Raw genomic sequence first — 20,398 nt, 5'->3', positions numbered from 1 at the left:
AGAAGCTGAGGATGCCTCATCCCTAGAGGTGTACAAGGCCAGGTTGGATAGGGCTCTGAGCAACCTGGTCTACTGGAAGGTGTTCCTGCCCATAGCAGGGTGGTTGGAACTAGATGACCTTTAAGGTCTCTTCCAACACAAGTCATTCTATGATGCTACATTTGTGGTTATGGTTTTTGTCCTCCCAATGAAAGCTGAGATCGTCCTTGCCAAGAAGTGGCAAAACATCTGCCCATCAATGGGAAGTAGTGATAAATTCCTTTTTTTCACTTTGCCTGCACATGCAGCTTTTGCTCTCCCAATTAAACCACCACAAGTCTCATCACCTTCTTTCTGTTTTCTCCCCATCCCACAGGAGAGGGGAGTGAGTGAGCAACTGGGTAGGTGTCTGGCTGTTAACCAGGGTCAACCCACAGCAGTCTTTTTCAAGCAGAGCATGTGTTGATTTAAACAGGCTATAAACAGTTAGAGTTGTTAACTGCAGGGTCCTGTGTTAGTCATGGAGCTTGCATGCTTTACAGTATGTTAGAGTCCGGGGCTGCTTCTGCTGTTTGCTGTGGTGCTTATCACTTTACTCCACTGTGCCTGAACACCTTTTGAAAAAAGAGCAATGGCCGTGTGCCAGGGCTGGCGTACGGCCCTGGCATTGATGCTCTTCTTGTACTGTGTGAGCTACCTTGCAGGAAGTGTTAGAGATTACACCTCCCTCTGCTCCTCTGGGATGGACACATGCCTGCTGTTTGATCAAGTTCTCTACACTGTTGGCTTGTTGGGTGTGTGGAACCTGGCTTGGTCCTGGCATAAGAGTAAACAACTTGTTGGTGAGGTGACAAAGAAATATGCACCAAGGTGACCATTCAGTGGTGGTAGGGTTTGTGGGAGGATTTGGGCAAGGACCTAGAGCAGTTATCACCTTCAGTAGCCTGCTACTTTACACTTGAACAGGCATATAAGCCTGTTCAACTGTCACACCACTCGAAGGAAGGCACCTTGCCTAACCCAATGAGACTCATGACTTCTGGCAATGTTTTGGGTCTTTTTCTGTGCCTACTGAGCCTCTGCCCAGTACCTTCAGAGGAGGCAGGATGAGAACATGGCAAAGTCACCAAGGAGAAGGAAATCACTCAGGCCCTAAACCCCAAAGTTCTAAAGGAGATGCAAGATCTGTGGAAAAATTATGGTCACAAGCCAGGTCAGCAGATTGCAGTCTGTTTGCTTCAATTTTGGGATACTGGGGTCTTCTTTTAGGATTTAGCAATCAAGCCAGGCAGCTGGGATTCCTAGGTATTGACACTGGGATTGACAAAGGGAAGTGGAACCCATAGCCTTTGGACATGGTTCCTCTTGACAATGAAAGCCAGTTACTCCCTCAAGGATGACCTGGTACACTACCTGGGCAAGTGGACAACCACTGAAAAAGGCATGAAATGCTTGAGGGAAGTAGAGGTGGTGGGACTGCACCCAGTGCATGTGCAGAAGGTGGTACATAACTCACCAGTGTCATATGCCAACACCATGGGGCTGATGCACTGGCCGGACTCTGAACCACAAAACCACAAATTGTGGAGTGACTATTCCAACGGCTCCAGGGGTTCAAAGAGAACCTCCCCTCCTCCCCCTGACCATGAGTCTATATCTTGGCTGTCAAGGATGCCCCACAGAGTCAGCTTCATCCTGCCAGAGGGAAAGGGGGAGCCAGGGCCTATCACGCCAGCCTTTGGTTCCTCCTGCACAACCAGGAGCAGGACATGAAGAAGCGGGACAATGTGCCCAACTCAAAACTAGAAGCCCACATACACAAACTGCAAGCAAGACCACTGCTACAAACCACACATCCAAGAAGGCTGACACTCCAGTTACCAGCAAGATAGTGGAAGAAAATGCAGAAGAGCTGAGAACACTTCTCCTGGTCTTGGTGGAGGAACTTCTGGTCTGAGCCCACAGGACTCAGAGAGTGAATACCCCAACCAGGAATAGAGGGTCTCTGTCTCTGGCCAGGCAGAGAAAAGGGGCAAACTGGACAGTTTGGATTTGATGGCCTGGCACACGCAATCCACAGAAGTAGAAGGCTTTGGTGGACATTGATGCACAATATACCCTACATCATCAGATTCCAAGGGAGTAGAATTTATCTGGATTTCTGGAGTGATCTAGACTGGGAATGTCAGGGTGAGTTATCTGTAGCTTGGTGAGCCTATCAGGACATCTAGGGAAAGTTGCAACACATAGATGGACTCATGATCAAGGGATGAATCTCACCACAAGAGCTATGGCACAGGTGGTAAATGGCAGTTCAATGAAGGGCAGACAGAGAGTAATTCAGAAAGATGGACAAGAGGAGCATCAGGCAACTCAGCACCGAAGCCTTCTTTCCCTAACTAATTTCCACGCTAGAAATTTATTTCCTTCATCTGCACACAGAATCTACAAATTGAGATTTCACAAGCATGAGATGCTGACAGAGGATTTCGGCTTCTCAGTACTACAGGATTACACAGAACAAGTAATAGCTTCTGCTAATACAAGACAGCATGGTTCCATTGACTGCAGCCACTTCATTGGCTTAGACAAGACTTAATCAAATACATCACACATTTTATTTCAGTCTTCTATTTTTCCTTCCCACTGGGGTCTCAATGTTATTCAAGACGCTGACAAGGATGAAAATCAATATAATGTCAACCACAGCTTCAAAGTCAGTGTGTTCACAGCCCATACTCCATCTAAATTTAATTTCGTAAGATTTATCTGGGCCTGATGTAAACAAATTAATCATGCAGAGCACTGACCTATCCTACCCCAGGCTCCTGTGCCCCACCTTGCATGTTTATTTGAAAGGTAATCTAATTTGCTCCAAATGTACTTATCTAGCTGGAAAGCAAACTGTGATAGGTACCTCAGAAGGAAGAAAGGTTTCCAGAATGCATGGCTCAGTGAATCCCTTTGTCTAAGGAATATAGAATCTATTTTATTATTGTTGTTGATCTGCACTGGAATTGTTCACTGGCTCCCTGCTCTTTATCCCAATATATTTCTGAAGCACAGTTAAGATCCCAAGCTCCAGTCTGTTTAAAACTGAGTGGAATGCACCAGCCCTTTTCCTCTGGGTTTTCCATAAAGACCTTAAGCAACTATGGAGAGCTGCTGGTAACAACCTACTGCCTGCAAGGTACCTCTGGCAAATGAGAGTAAAATCCTGACAGATGTTTGCTAGCATAGTGCTGAAGTACAACAGCCCACTGAGCAGCCAGCAGTGGTATAGCCCAGCTTCGTAACACAGAAGAGTCAGAGTATGACACGTTGCCCTGAGTAGCAATAGGAAAAGAGACATTGTGGAGGTCTCATGTTCCTAAATATATACAATCCCAACCAATGCTGAAATTATTAGAGAACAATCCTATGATTAATAGCAACTTTCTTCTAGACATCAGCTGTCTTCTGTTCCACTCTAGGCTGTTGGGCCTCGCTCACCTTTGCCTCCCAAGCCATATCTTGCATTTTGGCTTTGTTTCAGCAATGTGGTGAGGGAAGGATCAGAGCCACTTCTGCTTCCCATGCCACAGTCCCTAGCAACACTCCCCTCTTATCCCATGAGGTGTAGAAGAACAGGGCTGAGATCAGGTGTGTGCAGGTGTACTTTGGGGCAGGGACAGCAGATGGATGGTCCCAACCAGGTAGAGGATGAGCTGGGAAAGGATGAGGGACTTGTGCTGAGCTCTTTGTATCATGGTAAATTCCACAGGTCGGGTCCCAGCAGAGATTTTACAATGGATGAAGGCAATCTTCTTTGAAGTTCCCATCTGACCTCTTTCCCCCAAGGCTCAGTGGTGCTGCAAGACTTGGTGGTGGTATGATGTTTCCTTTCTCCAGTTTCAGAACTGGGGTGGAGTCCTGAAGGACTGAAGGACTCATGGACACAAGCATCAGCAGTCACGGCTACCAAAGCTCCCTGTCTCCTTGACTAACCCTTTCCATGCTGGCACATTTAGTAGCTGGACTGTTACAAAGCTACTGAAATGACCAGAAAGAGTGCCAGAGACACTGTCTATGAAAACACAATAGTGGAACTATGTTTTAGCAGAGAATGTGATGCTTCCAGAATTCAACAAAAGCTGTGTGACCAGTATCTGACCACCAGGGACTGACAAAATGCTGACAGCCGAGAATGGACTGACAAGGGCTGGATTCTGCCTGACATCCATGGAAATAAAACTATATGAGGCCTCTGTGCATTAGCCCCAGCTTTGACAGGGGCACAACTTAAGGCATGTAAACAACCACTTGGACACTTCTACCATTTTAAACTTCTTGTTCTCCTATACTCTGTTTTGTTTGTAGAGATTAAAATAGCATCTTGCTTTGCTATAGCTGTACTGTGTTTGACACAGGTCACAGACCCCAGAAAAGGTTTGCAAGGGCTGAATTCAGGGCCCTGTGCTCACTAACATGGCCAATATAGAGGTTACCATAGCCCTGGCCTCTTCTAGGGTGGGAGCCTCAGAAACATGCAGAAACAAGACACCAGACAGAAAGGGAATTCGGTATTCAACATCCCTGAAAATCCAGCAGCAGATTACATTTCTAAATGTAGTTCAGAGGATACCTAGCTTTGATCATCTTTGGCTCACTTACAGTCAAGAAAGGAACTTGCTAGTGACTCAGTTGGAAAATCAGCCCTCGGCTGGGAAAGATCTCAAAGAAAACAGGGAGAAAACAGGAGGTATGTGTGCTCATTGTTTGCAAGAGTGGACTCTAAGATACACAGCCCTTTCCAGCCCCACATACCGATGACTGGATAGCTCCATCACCATCGACAATACTAAAATTTTGGTCTGTATCCTGAAGTCAGCAGGGACCTCCCATGAAGGATGCCAGATAGCCAGTAATATATTCTGCATGAAAAACAGGGACGGAAGGTTGAAAAATCAGTCATATTGTCTCATTATTTTCCCTCTTTCCAACCACCTCATGGGTTTCAACACTGTCAAAAATTGGAGATTGTAAGGTAAAACATATGCAGGTATTCTTTCCAAGAATGCTAAGGCAGTGGAAGGATTAAAAAAAAGGTTTATTTCAGATGCAAGGACCACTTTTTTACAATGCAGCTCATCGGACCTTCAGGGGCAAAAGGCAATGCCCCTCCTCCTCCAAGGCTTTTTGTGTCTTCTCTCTCTCCTTCCCCACTCTCTCTGGCCCAAAGAGGCCTTGTACACATCTGCAAATATATTATCTCTCTGCATACCAGAGAGCAAGGCTGAAAACTTCTCTTGCTACGCAGAGGTGGGAGGAAAGCACTGAAACTGCCTTTGAGAAGGAGCCACTACCCCGGAAGAAAGGCTTCCTAGCAAATGAGTTCTAACTTTCCGTTACATATTCTTCCAGAAATATATCTATTCCTACAGGGATCTACATCCACTTGCTGTCCCTGTTTTCACCTGCTTGAGAGGAGGTCTTCTTCCATACAGTATCTTTGCAGAGTATGACTACATGAAATAATCCCTGTTGCAGCCCTCATATGGACAACTGGACTGACAATATAGACATGTGTGACTTGTGTGCATGCTAAAGGTGCAGGATGGCCGGCTGAGGACATAGCAATAGCTATCATCCACCGTGTTTGTACAAATAACAATAATAAAACAGAGAGGAAGGGTGAGCTGATCAAAATAGACAGTCCTATCCTCAGCCCGTCTGGCTGTAGGCTGCTGCCCTCCTACGGCAAGCTGGGGCAGTCATTCTGAACTCCAGATCAGCTCTCTATATTACTAAAACGGACCGAGTTCAGCTGTTGGTTCTGGCTGACAGAAATTGCAACTTCCAAACACCCAGTTTGCCATTTTGTTGTCTGTCTGAAGTAGAAAATCAGCACCCTGGGGCACTCAACCTCTCTGTCCTGCCAGGGAAGCCTTTGTGGAGGGAAAGGACTGTGTGCTGCTCAAGGAGCAATTGCCATCTCGAGCCTGCGTGTGCCACTGTTGGTGTTGAACAATACATTCCTGCAGAGAGGGTGCAGATCTGAGGCTCTTCTCCCTTAGTGACACCTTTTGGTTGCTATCGTTGGGGTTTTTTTCTAGTATCTGTATCTTGGCAACACAGCAGATGTTGACTCACGGGCCCACGAGATCTTCATGAAGTTCAACAAGTCCAAGTACAAGGTGCTGCACCTGGGTGGGAACAATCCCAGGCACGAGTAAAGACTGGGAGAGGAACTCAACAAGAGCAGCTGTATGGTGAAGGACTTGGGGGTTCTCATGGATAAAAAGCTGGACATGACCCAGCAACATGCGCTCAGCCCAGGCAGCCAACCGGGCTGCAACAAAAGCAGCATGGGCAGCAGGTCAAGGGAGGGGATTCTGCCTCTCTACACTGCGCTCACCTGGAGTGCTGAATCCAGCTTTGGGGACCTTGGCATAGGAAACACATGGACCTGCTGGAGCCAGTCCAGAGGAGGCCACAAAGATGGTGAGAGGACTAGAGCATCTCTGCTATGGAGACAGGCTGGGAGAGCTGGGGGCATTCCACCTGGAGAAGGGTTAGGGGGAACCTCACTGCAGCCCTACAGCATCTTAAGGTGGCCTATAAAAAGGAAGGAGAAGGATATTTTATACCAGCATATAGTGACAGGACAAAGGGTAATGGTTCTAAACTGAAAGAAGGTAGGTTTAGATGAGATATTAGAAGAAATTCTTCATTGTGAGTGTGGTGAGGCACTGGCACAGGTTCCACAGAGAAGCTGTGTATGCCCCATCCCTGGAATTGCTCAAGGCCAGGTTGGATGGGGCTTTGAGCAACCCGGTCTAGTGGAAGGTGTCCCTTCCTATGGTGGAAGGAGGTGGAACCACATGATCTTTAAGGTCACCTCCCCGCGCACCCAACACGCCCGCGCGGTGACGCCACCGCAGGGCGGACACGGCGCGGCCGCTCCTCCCGCCCGCGTGGGGGCGCTGCCGCGCGGCTGTGGACTACAGTGCCCAGCATGCCCCGCGGCCTGACCGGAAGTGGTGGCGGAAGCGGTGGGTGGGGGCGCCATGAGGGGTGGCGGGAGTGGTGCCGGGGTCGGCGCCCCGATCCGCGCCTTGGCCGGCCTGCTCCACATCCCTGTCCCGATCCCGATCCCAGCACGGCTGCCCCCAGCTCCTCGCAGAGGTGAGAGGCGCCGCAGCGCCGTGCTCGGCCCGCTGGCAGCCCCCAGGCACGGGGGCAGCCCCCGCGCTCTGTGAAAAAGAATGCTTGGAATTGTTTTTCATTGTTTGTAGTATTCAGTGCATCTTAACTCTAAATACAGACATTAATTCGTGGGCTGTGACTGGTTTAGTTAGAGCCAATTCTTTAGAGCGCACGTAAGGTAGCACATGACTTGATTTATCTGGTAGTGGCACAATGTAACTTCCCTGTTGTTTAAGTGGTATAAAGCTTTTCAGTAGATCAGTAGATAAGGTTCAGAACAAAGTTTTGTTCAAGGCAGGCAGCCAGCAGTGTGTAAGGTTCGAATAAGCATGGATTTAGAAGTAAAAGGGCTGCTTAGAGAACAAAGAATCTATTAGAACACAATCTGTAATATTCAAACCCCACAAAGATAAAGTGCAGAGAAAGATATACTTGAAATAGAAATAGAAGTGGTGAAACATCTTCTGGGAAGGCACTCAATAAACAGAGAGGATCTTTAATATCCATTTTTAAGATATTAGGTGCAGGCATCATATAGCTTTGTTGCCTAGTTACTTTCCTGATGAACCAATAGACCCATTCTGAAAGTTACATTTGCATAGATTTCTAAAAAATAAAAAAATCTGTAGCTTTATCTTCACATCCTTGCTGGAAAGGATAGTGATAGAAGAAAATGTAAAAAGAAAGTGATTGAGGAATTCTGTGAAAATGAGAGATTTAGATTGGATATTAGGAAGAAATTCTTTACTGTGAGGGTGATGAGGCACTGGCACAGGTTGCCCAGAGAAAGTTGTGAATGCCCCATCCCTGGAAGTGTTCAAGGCCAGGTTGAATGGGGCTCTGAGCAACCTGGTCTAGTGGAAGGTGTCTCTGCCCATGGCAGGGGGTTGGAATTAGATGGTCTTTAAGGCCCCTTCCAACCCAAGCCATTCCATGATAGGATAAAAATCTGTTGGAATTAAGGCTCAGCAGTTTAAATAAAATAGCAATGAATGCCTAATTGCATTAACTCACTGAATGTTTTAAAAATAAGAAAATTATTTAAGGGATGTTTTCCAAATATTATAAAACAATTGGCTGTGGTGGGTTCATTTCTGTTGTCTCAGGATGCTTGTCCATTGCACAGTTACATGGACACACTTATCACTGATATACGAGTCCTAGTTGGTATAGATTTCCTGTGGAAAAGGGACTGATGGTTTCTGGTGTGTGCTGTAACCCAGCCTTTTGTTGCAACATCCATGCAGCTTTTCTATGATGAAATAAGTTAAAATTAGTGTATTGCATGATAAACCAATCAAGTTAAGTTTTAGGCATGTTTTGTTACTTCCAGGTTTTGCTGCCACGTTCATTAGGAAGTCATATGATGTCAGAAGAGTTGATATCACTCCCCTGGAGCAAAGGAAGGTAACTTTTGATACCCATGCTTTAGTGCAGGATCTGGAAACCCATGGTAAGTGATATCTGATTAGTAATTCAAAGGAAAACTTTTAGTTTTAAATACCATAACTTTGAGTGCTATCAGTTTTCCCAGAGTACCGGTACTCAGTGGTATAAAATATTTGGCAGCCTGTCTAGGAAGCTGGTGAAGGAGAGGCATCTCACCTGAGGATCTGATACATTACATTTACCTCATTACATTTGCCTCATTAGGCAAGTTTATGTAGTGTCTTCCAGCTGAGGAACATAATTCATTTAACAAATGTAAAGTAAATAACAATTAAAGACTGTTTTAGAGCAAAAAGGAAGCTTTAATAGAAGTTCCTGCTATGTGCCTGCTAATAGTAATTTAAGGGTTTTTTGTCTAACTAGAAATATTCTCAGCAGCACAGTGCTGTGATACATTCTTAATGCCTGCACTTTCATATTGTGAGTGTGACTGGCTGAAGTTAGGTGAAAGGTCCATCTAGCCCTGGGTTCTCTCTCCTGACAGCAGCTGTGAGTCAGTGCCTGCAGAGAGGTGTTAAAACAGGGTAGATATCTGTGATGCATCCCCTTTTACTTTCTAAGCCTCCAGTTGCTGTCACCCTGGAATTTGGGTCAGGTGTGAGTTTTAGTAACCTTTGCTGGAAATCTTTTCACAAGCTTATTCAGTCCCTGAGCCACTGTAAACTGATTAGTACCCAAAACATTCTTTCTCATGGAATTTCAGGCTTCCACTCCTTTTGTTTATGCAGAATCTGGCTTCTGTGAGGTGAATTTGCTGCCCACTCATCTCTTTTGTGGGAAGAGGAAGTGAACATTTGATCTTCCATGTCACTCATGATTATGCAAACTTCTGTCATATTCCTCCATCGTTCTTTTTCAAACAGAAGAATCCTAGCTTATTGCATTTTTCCTTGACCAATAGCTTTTCCATATTTTTGATCATTCTCAATGTCCTTATCATTAATAATTTTGACTTCTATCACATTTCATTTCACAGGGGAGGGAACAGAGCTGCTGGCATTATTTGACAATTGAATGTCCTGTAGATTTGAACAGTGATGTAAAGTTGCATCTGTTTTGTTCTCTGTTCCTTTCCTTAGTAATTCCTAAGAGTTTGGTTTGCTTTATTGGTCCTTACTAAGCCTTGAACTGATGTCTTCATTAGACTAGCAACCATCTTTTAAAATCCTAAGTGACAATAGAAACTTAATACAATTGGAGGTTGGAACTTCATACAATTGGAGGTTGGGATTTTTTTCCATTATTTGGGTCTAATAATAATATGCGTTAGTAGTTAAAAGACTAGTAAGAGTCTGCTAACACTGTTTATTTTTTTCATGCCTGTCAGACTTGACAGCCTGTAGTTCCCTACATCTCCCTAGAATTGCTTTTAAAAACTGGCATTGTTATTTCCCAGTCCATGGGTAACCAAGGTAGGCTAGGAAATATTACTTCCACCCAGGACTATTTCAGCCATTTCTTCATCACGTTCCTTTGGGACTTGCGGGGTGAGGTCTATCTGGTGCTGGTTGTTACTCAGTTTAATTTGTTCCATAACTTTACAAATATTTCAGTACCACACTGGCAGAGCAATATAGGTGAAGCCTGTACACCACAAAAGTGAGAAAGCATTTTAGTTTTTCCCAAGCTTGCTGCAGACAGTTTTCAGGCTCCATTCTCTTGCTTATAGGAATTTTTCCACATTTTCTAAACATCCATGCAACACGAACAGTTCCTGCTATAGAGGAAGAGTAAAATAAGGAATTGGCAAAAGCCTAAGTAACCCTGAAGATTTAGAGGAACTGAAACAATACTATCACACCTCTTAGTGGAAGGAAGCTGTCATAAAGCATGCATTGCTTCTTTAGTCATGTAAACCAATGGTGCAGCTTGACAGTACCAGTATTTTAGAAGGGAGCAGTGGTATAGTTCTCTAAATAATTTGCCTTGAAAGTCTTTTTCAACAAAATGTTAATTGAACCCATTTTTTAAAATGGTCCAGTTGAAACACATCAGTGAGATTGCTGGAAATAAACCTTCAGGGCAAAAGCTCTCAGCACTTGACCAGATGAGAGCGATTTTTTTATTTATTCTTTTTTTACTATTCACATCATACAGTACTTCAAAATTGCGCCAAGCTATGGACAAAGTGTAATTTTTATCATCAGAAAGCAAAAGTCCCAGTTTGAGTTCATTGTACAAGCAATGGATGCAGCAGTTTTAAAATCAGTTTTGCTTGTGTTCATATCTGTGCAGAACAATTCCAGTACATGCAGAATTACCTGCAGTTATTACTCTGTAGGATGCATGCTTTGTAGCTCAAGGTAAATTTGGCTTTAACAGAATCTGTGGCAGTTCATTATGAAGTAAAGTTTTGCTATTATTTTTATAATGCATGAACAGTTAAGCTTTGAACAGAAATTTGATCTTTCTGTCAGCTGCATCTATAGACTATTAGTATATTAAAAGTTGACATGCTTAAGATTTTTGCAGTCTGTGTTTTTTCTTGTTAAAAGTCACAGGGACCGGCTCCTGGCTGTCAGTTTTCAGGAATTGTGTGAATTCCCATGTCCCTCTGTAGTTAGGTATGGCATTTGAGTGTCCCAGGTTATCGTGTAGCTCTTGCTCTTCATCCAGATTTTTGATAGCACCTTAACTTGTCATACTTCTGTTGTCCTCTAGGCTTTGGGAAGGAGCAGGCGGAGACCATCGTGTCAGCACTAATAACCCTGTCAAACGTCAGCTTGGACACCGTCTATAAGGACATGGTCACACAGGCTCAGCAGGTGAAAACCAATCTGTGGTGTGTAGCTGTAATGGCTCGTACTTGAATGTTTAAAGCACAAGTGAGCACCTCTTGTTAGTACTATAAAGACCTCACTGTGCCAGGTTTTCCTAATTTTCACTTGGGATTTTAAATGGTAGTTAAATGCCCTGACCTAGCTTCTGCTGAAGTCTGGCTGCTTCGTTGAACACAATGTTGTTTTTACAATTCCTGGGAAAACTTCCATTGCATTTACACCGAGGAGCCTCATCCCATCTTGAAATATTCAGTCTCAACACTGACTACACTATAAAAATCAATGTTTCTGCCTGACACAATTCCATGCAAATTATATCTAGGTTACTGACTTTCTTTGCGTATAATAGGATTTCCAAAAAGAAAGGTTTCCATTTTGAAGGAAAAAAAAGTAAAGAGACAGAAGTTCTTGTCTTCTTCTGAGATTTAGAGGAAGAAAAAAATTTAAACAACTTTTATTAGAAATAAATGCCAGTAAGATAAAAATCTGTTGGAAGAAAGGCTCAGCAGTTTAAATAAAATAGCAGTGGATGCCTAATTGCATTAAGTAATTGAAGAAGAATGGCACATGATTTCAGCTTGCACAGCCTTCCCAAGTAATTATTAACGCTATCACTGTGCATCAGAGCTTTGTTATCCCACCCAGATGTCTACCCTACAAGAAAAACTAAGTTCTTTTTATTTTGTCAGTTTGCTAAAGCAAAACCTCACCACCTCTACTGTCAGCAGGAAAGCCAGCCATGCTACTTAACTGACCTGCTGCCTCCAGGTATGTCCACAGACATGGACTTGGAATACCTCAGTGAAGGAAACACCCCAGTGCTTTGCTGGAGTGCAGACCAAGGTGCTGACCTGGCCAGCACAAACAACCAGGTTTATACCAACACCTGAGTCATGCAGAGCCCACCCGCTGTCCCCAAGGGCACATGACACAGCACAGACTACATCCAGGTGGCTAAAACCTCTGCCTCCTAAATCAAGGTGGCTCTGTCCACCCCATCTGGTGGGACAGTTCTGGCTCTGTACTTTCACATAAACTATGCCTAGGTCAGGGAGGCAGAGCTGCCACAGGTCAAAACCAAACCACACTCCAATAGCTGTGGCCAACCATGCTGCTGAAGTTTTCCCAGGAGTTGTAACAATTTCACTGTGTTCAATGAAGTAGTCAGACTTCAGTGGAAGTTTGGTCAGGGCATATTTTAATGAATTTAGTTCTATGTAAAATCTGAGAAATACTCTTGGCTTGTAGTCTGAGTGAGAGCTTTTTATTTTGCTACCTCTCAGCTTTAAAAGACGAATCCCACAGTGATATGTCATTGTCATTATGACATTTCCATAAATAATAGGGTAACTTCCTTATGGTGACTGAAGGAGTATTATTGCTTTCGAGGTTCTAAAGTACTGCATTTCTTCCTTTATTTTCTGGAGGTTTTTTTCCTCTATAGTTTATAAATAGGAGTTGATTTCTGAACTTGTTAGGTAAACCCCTCAAAGACTTTTTTCAGTGCTTTTTTAGCAGTGTTTTTACCTGTGTCTGACTTCACTGCTGAGAGGATGGTGTGATACTTGTATCAGTAAGACCTGGGCTTTTGATCAGGTTGTGGGCAAGCAGTGGAAGTGCTTATTAGGAACTGCATTCAAACCAAAAATTAATATTTCTGAGGCTACTGAACATTCACTGAAGGACTAACTTGTAGTTTCAGGTATATTTCACTTCATAACTACTTGGACTAATACTTCGGGCCTTTTTTCTTAAATTCAAAGTTGGTGCATTAATTAAAGGCAAGAAAGAGCACAAAATGCAAACCTCTTGAGTCTTCCAAACAAATTGCTACTATAAAATTCTGTTTCTGTCACTTCCTTGTTGGAGAGACTCCCCACTTTTGTGCTTTGGAGTAACTAATTTCATAATTTCAGACCTAAAAATCCTTCCTTTACTTGCCAGAAAGTGTGCAACATAATCAGTGGCATATTTTATTGTTCCAAAGGAAATAACTTTACAGCAGATAATGGCACATTTGGACTCCATTCGGAAAGATATGGTCATCCTGGAGAAAAGTGAATTTGCAAACTTGAGAGCAGAGAATGAGGTACTAATATATATTTTTCATTAAGCAGTTTAATTCCAATATATGTTGGGGCTTACATGTTGTACATTTTTGTGGAACAAAGTATGAATGTAAAAATAATTCTAGATACTTCCATCAGAGTTGAAAAGTTTATAGATTAAAACTTCTGAGATCACATAAAAATATATTTCACATAAGACTTGCTCAGGTTTTCTGTAAAGAAAAAAATCTACAGATCTTACAATCATCTTCTGTAATTTTATTTAAAGGTAATTCTGGTAGTTTGTGGCCATGAAACATATACTGCAGGGAGAGGAGTCAGCCGTTTGTTTGCAACAATTTAATTAAGCTGGTAATTGAGATACGTTTTGCTTTTACTTGATGGCATTTTGGTTTTTTCTGCTGTCTTTAGTCTCTGAATAACAAGATCATAATTTTTAGAAAATAATCTCTTTATTTTGAGCAAAATTGCCAGCAGATGATATGTGGCTGTACAATTGAACGCCGTATTGAGGATATTTAATCAAGAAAAAATTGCCCCATTGGGAGAAAAATTAGGGAAGAATAATTGCATGCATGCAGTGGTAACACTTACATGACTGATTAATTTGGTTAGCAGCTTCCTGAATTTGTAAAATCTTTCTTTTTTTCTCTCCTCTGCACTTAGAAAATGAAAATTGAATTAGATCAAGTTAAACAGCAACTAATGGTAAGTAAATAGCAAGTACCTACATGTCCCTATTAGGGAAAGTAAATAGTTATTTTCATAATCTTTATTTTTTTAAAGAATGAAACTGGTAAAATCCGAGCTGACAGCAAGCTAGACATAAACCTGGAGAGGAGCAGGGTGACAGATATGGTAAGCTGGTCTGTGAAGATGCCCTTATCAGTTCTGTGTCATGTTTCTGTTACTACAGTTATAATTTACCTTTCATCCACAGTTTACAGATCAGGAGAAGAAACTGATGGAAGCAACTACAGAGTTTCATAAAAAAGTAAGTATTGAGTAAAGCTGATTTATAGTCAGCAGGATACAGTTACACACTGCATTTTATGTACAAACTTTCGTGGAAGTTAATAGGTTTTTGGATGTGGTTAAAGAAGAGGCTGGGCTGTATCACTCATGGCTGTTGCAGATGTTTTTTGCCTTAGAGATGAACACCAGTCAGCAGAGGGAGGCATGCAAGCCTTTTCCCTCACTTCCCAAGTACCTTGTTGCTGGCTGTTACAAGTGGGATGTGTGCTGACATGCTGCCCTTCCCAGTGTTAACTGATGAGCTGTACCAGAGGGATGGTCCAGGTGCCTGCAGCCAAGCATTTCAAGGGCTGGAAGTCCTCAAAAGCTGCTAGATGGCACCAAAGTCTAAGAGGCTGAAGAGGGACTTGGCCCATCTTCAGCATCTCCTTCCTTTTTGGGATATGGCTTGTGAATGCTTAAACCTTTGTTTTTCAAAAATGTAGGAATAATGTTCTGTGTGCTGTAGAATGTCTCCTTTAGGATGCACTGGCATATCAGACAGTCTATATCTTGAGAGTGGTGAGGCACTGGCAGAGGTTGCCCAGAGAGGTTCTGGACTCCCCATCCCTGGAGGCATTCAAGGCCAGGCTGGATGGGGCTCTGAGCAACCTGGTCCAGTGGAAAGTGTCCCTGCCCATGGCAGGGGAGTTGGAACTAGATGGTCTTTAAGGCCCCTTCCAACCCAAATCATTCTGTGATCATCAGAGTTTTCTCTCTGTCACTTCAGTATTCTTCCTGGATTGTATTAAATGATGTTCTGTGTCTTCTAAGGTCTCTTAGCAGTTAGTAATGTTTTACTTCAGTGATAGGCTGGAAATTAATTTCTTGTTGCTAGTAGCATAGTATTTTAGTGCAGCTTTGCAAAGCTGAAAGGGTTAAACACCATTGTCATTATATGCTATCTTTTAATGTTTCAGGATTCAAGTACCAACAGCGTTATCTCAGAAATCAGTAATAAAATTGACACTGAAATAGCTTCCTTAAAAACACTCATGGAATCGAATAAACTTGATACGATACGTTATCTGGCAGGTACGTGATAGGCAAGGAGGTGAGTGCTGGCACTGTATCTTGGATGTAAAACATTTTATTCAGGAGTATATGCTGAAAGAAGTCAGTAGTAGGAGCAGACAGCTGGGATTGCAGGGGGAGATTTCCCCCCAACTGGATAAAGTGTGACATAGAACTCGGAAGAGGTGGGAGCATGCCACACTAGGACTAGGATTGGGCCTAGAACTGGGATTAGGAGGAATACGGATGTGATCTAAAAAAAATAATAATAAAAAAAAGTTTAAATACCTTATCCATCTGACAGTACCTCTGCTTGCTGCAGCAGTCACTGACATGGCAGAGTTGCTACAGAAGTTCTCCTGAGGTCATTTGGGTTACCCTGAAAGTTTGCTGTCATTCGGGACTGGTCTGAGTGACCAGTTCTGCTTCCCATTCAGTCTCCACAGACATACAGTTCAGTGTGACAGCACTTGTACTTTCCCCTGCCAAGCAGAACAAATCTCAGTCTGATTTGAGATTGTCTTCTCAATATATACAAAAAACCAGTGAAGTTTTTATTGTGTTGGAGCTGGATAAAAAGAGAGTAATGCAGTATATTTGGAAGCGAGAATAAATTCAAAGGGAAATGTAATTAGCTTTATTCTAACACTAACTGAAACAGCAGCATAACAAATCTGAAAGACAACTTGTCAGGGGTGCTGCCGGGATATCCCAGTGTTGTGTCAGATACCTGTATCGTCAGTTCAGTGTCTTTGGTTCAGTGGCAAATCATTATAACCACATCTAATGCAAGACCTGGTACAGCATCCCCTGTAATACAGCTTCCAATAGTAAAAGTTCCTGTAGCCTGTGGTGCACTGAGTATCCAGTGTAGCTGTTTGGATGTGTCCCTGAAAACATGCTTCCTTAGGCTGCTGAATTCGGCCCCCATGTCACCACCACAGTGCTGCTGTGCAGGGTATGACATCTAAGGCAAGCCACTGTCTTCTCAAATTGCTCTGTCACGCCTGCAGCAATTCATGAAGTGTAAGAGGCTCTGCTCTAGTGTTGTTACCATTTTCTTCCATCTGTTTGCAGCTAATTTCCTGTATGTATAAAGTGATACACTTCAGCATTCAGCTAATTATTTCCTTTCTTTGGGTTTGTTTTCTTTAACAGCTTCAGTGTTCACTTGCCTGGCAATAGCACTGGGATTTTACAGGTTCTGGAAGTAGATCTGAATGGAATGACTGCATCTAATACAGACAGAGAAAAGGCCACCCAGGCCAACAGTAGTTTGATGATCATGTTTGCACTGTAGATAACCTTGGTACCTTTTTGATTTGATATTCTTACTGTATAAGAAAAATGTTTTCTGAATATGTAACACTAAAGATCAAAATAATTGGGGGGAAGTAGCCAAATAGTAATTTTGTTGTCTCTTGTTCAGTAATGTATTAATTTCAAAGTATTTCTTATTCTATACCACAAAGTGTTTCCTAATATTTTTTATAATTAAATTTGGTTTTCCAACATTCTCACTCTCAGCTCCTCTTAAAATGGAAATCTTAAACATTTTGTAGGACCTTGAAATGCAAATACAATTCTCAAATTAGTGTTCCCAGTATGGGGATACTAATACCAGATTACAATATATCTACTCTGATCCAAGTATATTAATCTTAAACATAGGTTCTGGATTTTTGTCTTCAGTCTGTTCCTCACTTTTCTGATGGATTGAACCCTGGCCCTTTGGGGTTTTTATCTACATACATAAAAATGCACTCCAAGGCCTTTATTAAAGAACCCCTTTTTCTTGAAAACTAGTTTACATAAAGTTAAAATCTTATGTACAACTAAAATGTCTCCTTAGATTTATTTTCTTTAGTATCTCTTTGAATGTCCATAACCCCAGAAGTCAGCAGAATGGGGGAACGTCTCTGTCTTTGTCTTTCCAAGGGGAAATGCCACTACTCTGAGCAACCATGTACAGCCCTGGGGCAGATAAGTACTCTTAATTTCCCCCTTTCAGGTAGTGCAGAGTATTTCTAATGAACCCAGACATATTTTCTGGGCATAGTAACATGGAAATACTCAGCATCTCAGTGGTGCCAGTGTGGTGGTTGTGGTGGTGGTGATGATCCTCCTCCCATCTCCACACTCCTCAGGATTGTTCTGCAATCCTGACACACTGACTTTCCTAACCCATCTACCTTTTGCAAGGACTTGAAAACTTTTGTTGCAGAGATGCAACATAGCAGGTGGATGCCTTCAAAACTGAAGCAGTCACATCTCAAGTACAAATCCATACGCTTGGTTTGATTCTTGTAGTAAAATAATAATTTTTAAAGAAGTCCTTCTGGATTAACTTCGAAATAAGAATGGGCCCTTTATGGGCCAAGGGCTATGTAGTAGTGAGTAGTGGCAATTTTTTTTATTGAGGTTTTATTCTGTTTACAGTTGAACTTGCTGGTATTCTGCTAATTCTTTTATTCTATGCATTAAATTATTTATTATCTTCATTCAAGAAAATAAAATTAATTTCTTATATTTGCCATCTGACTATCTGAGTGTTCCTACATTAACATTTAGCACCAGTGGTGAGGTAGGAAAGAGCTTATCTATTGCAGCTTCTCACCATCATCATCTCACACAGCCTGAAGTGAGCTCTTGAGACTGGATTTCTACTCTTTAGCTCTGATACAAGGCTTATGCTTGTTAGTCAGTGTGCCTCTCCTTCAGTGTGCACAGAAGAACATTGATTTTTATTTTCCAGTACCTCTGAAATTCTCAGAGATTTGTTTTCTTTGGTACTTAAGGAGAGGACATATCGGGACTTGAGCACAAAAAAAAATAATCTCAAAATGAGGCTTCCAAAGGGAAAATAACTTCACAATAGCACACAGATGAGAGAAAAAATTTTATAGGGGTAGTAATTAAATGTTTTCTAGGTATGCAAGAGAGGTCAGGGTTGCCATTTCTAACCACAACATGTCCCATAACCTAGTAAACTCTTCAGCCCTGAGCTGGAGGCCTGCTGCTGCAGTTCATCTGGCACCTCACAAAGGAGTCACTTCCTGGCTTCTTTAGGAATGACTTGAAAATCAAGGTGCCTGATACCTGTCTGCAGCTGAGAAGTAATTCTCCCAGAGACTGTATTCTGCTTCCACACTGAAGGTCCTATCTGAATATTCTTTTGTGCACTTTTTCCTTTCTAAGGTCACAGTACAAAATAGACCAGGAGACAGAGGTACTTCTCTCCAAACTATGAGGGCCTATGACATTGCTGCTGTTAACTCTTGAAATTTCAATTTATAATTTGCAAAGCTGTTGCTAAACTACATTTTCTGCTGCTGCACCAGAGAACTGGAGAACTAAAACCATAGTTCATTGAAAGGCAGAGGACCACAACTCATCTGTGCAGCTGGGCCATGCAAACTTTGCATTGTCTGGAATATTGCCTTTCTACCTTTGCAGTCTCCTGCCCCTCCTCGGAGGGTTGTTCCTCAGCGTAGCCTCACAAACACTCCTCCTGGGCTGCAGGCTGGCTGCTTCTTTATTTTCTTTTTGTCTTTGCAAGACTTGGCAATTGTCTCAGCTTCCTGAAACAAAGGATATTTCGGCCATTAAACAGCAATCACTGGAAGGATTTAAAATCTATGGCTGTGAGTAACCACAGAACACTGTGTTCAAACTGAAGCTGGGGGCAGAGCATAGTCCCAGGGCATGGGATGGCAGCACAGCAGTGTAAGTGGAAGGCCCCTTGGCTGTAGCAGTCACTCAGAGCAGTTCTTGAAAATAAACCTACCTTGGTAGTTGTCTCCAGTCCCAGCCAGTAAATCCAAAGCTCAGCTAGACTTTTTCAGACTGTTGTGGATAAAAACAACTACAGCCACTCTTCCACCCTAGGAATGGGGCACCCTGTGCCATAGTTGTTCTACATTTTTAAACCTGCCAGGGAAGTATGATGAATCCTGTCTTAAAGCAAGCTGTTGTTAGCCCGGGGTCAGATGATGACAACAGAAGGACTAAAATTCTTGGGATGAAAATTCCTGTCCTTTTTCGTGAACCCTAATAATCTGCTTAAAAAGCTGTTTTCTCTGACTCAGTCCGTCTGGACTAGTGAATATTGAAATACAGTGGTTACACTGCACAGCTGCCCACAGGGGAATGAATATGGCTCCATCTCACAAGAGCAGATGTTGGGCTGCTTAGAACATTCCTCCAGGATGGGTATTCTTCACTCCTCTAGGCAGACGAAGGACTTAAATCTGAGTTGCCCATGTTGCCAGTGTTGAGTCCTTGCCTGACTTTTATCCTGGATATAGCAGAGCCATACAAACAGTTACATAGACAAGGCAGTGCAATGGCCAGGGAAGTTAAGCGGAGCTCCAAGAACAGCCCTGCCACGTGCCTTTTCCACCAGCATCTTTTCCTAAGAACCAACAGTGTTACTGCACACCAGTCCCCACACCCATAGGGGAAGGAATTTAGGTGCTTCATCCAAGGCTGACAACTTGACTGGATGATAAAAACCTGACAAACGGGATTTTGATTGTCGCATCAATTTTTGAGAGTTATATTGGGCAGCAAAAGGTCTGAAATGCCAGCCCACCTGTCCCCAAAAATTAGCATGTGAACTTCTGATCTATCCTCAAGATTTCATTTTTTGAAAAGCTACAGTTTTTCTGTCTTTGCCTGCTAAGCCAACCAATAATTCATATCTGTGTGTATATTCTTTGCTGTGAGAGGGCTGGATAATTGGGATGATAGCAGATGGCATACAAGAACACTCTCTGCAATCAGCCACTGCACACATCAATAAAGTCCTGTACTACAGTCCTCCATCAACTCACTTCCCAGTCTGGTGTAAAAGAGAGAAAAGCAAACCTGTTTTGAAGGAGTTTTGAAGCAAAAGAAATATCC

The 20,398-nt window shown here is 42.8% G+C and overlaps 2 protein-coding genes across 9 annotated transcripts in view; one reads left to right on the top strand and one right to left on the bottom strand.

Annotated features, from left to right (window-relative positions):
• Positions 1–7,010: 7,010 nt before the first annotated feature.
• CCDC90B (coiled-coil domain containing 90B) lies at positions 7,011–18,020 on the top strand. 5 transcript variants are annotated; one of them, XR_003530088.1, is made up of 9 exons: positions 7,011–7,146; positions 8,501–8,620; positions 11,278–11,381; positions 13,384–13,485; positions 14,132–14,173; positions 14,252–14,323; positions 14,406–14,463; positions 15,400–15,514; positions 16,652–18,020. XR_003530088.1 is itself a non-coding variant. In XM_027657810.1 (9 exons), the coding sequence occupies exons 1-9, from the start codon at positions 7,029–7,031 to the stop codon at positions 16,705–16,707; spliced, it is 783 nt and encodes a 260-aa protein (XP_027513611.1). In that variant the 5' UTR covers positions 7,011–7,028; the 3' UTR covers positions 16,708–18,020. The 5 variants fall into 5 exon arrangements, 4 of the variants coding, with proteins under 4 accessions (XP_027513611.1, XP_027513816.1, XP_027513901.1 ...); XM_027657810.1 differs by having other exon boundaries at positions 14,406–14,459; XM_027658015.1 differs by lacking the exon at positions 7,011–7,146 and having other exon boundaries at positions 8,524–8,574; positions 14,406–14,459.
• ANKRD42 (ankyrin repeat domain 42) overlaps positions 16,375–20,398 on the bottom strand; it is a 21,712-nt gene continuing 17,688 nt past the window's right edge. For 3 of the 4 annotated variants that reach the window (XM_027657425.1, XM_027657342.1, XM_027657502.1), the window contains exon 13: positions 18,144–19,074. In XM_027657425.1, the coding sequence (XP_027513226.1) occupies positions 18,979–19,074 (96 nt within the window). In that variant the 3' untranslated portion in view covers positions 18,144–18,978. Of the gene's footprint in view, positions 16,579–18,143; positions 19,075–20,398 lie in introns of those variants that run through there. The other variant, XM_027657585.1, reaches the window with a different exon arrangement.

This window comes from Corapipo altera, unplaced genomic scaffold (assembly GCF_003945725.1).
Source record: "Corapipo altera isolate COAL_440 unplaced genomic scaffold, ASM394572v1 0, whole genome shotgun sequence".
NCBI classification, from domain to species: Eukaryota; Metazoa; Chordata; class Aves; order Passeriformes; family Pipridae; genus Corapipo; species Corapipo altera.
This window is presented reverse-complemented; position numbering and strand designations above follow the sequence as displayed.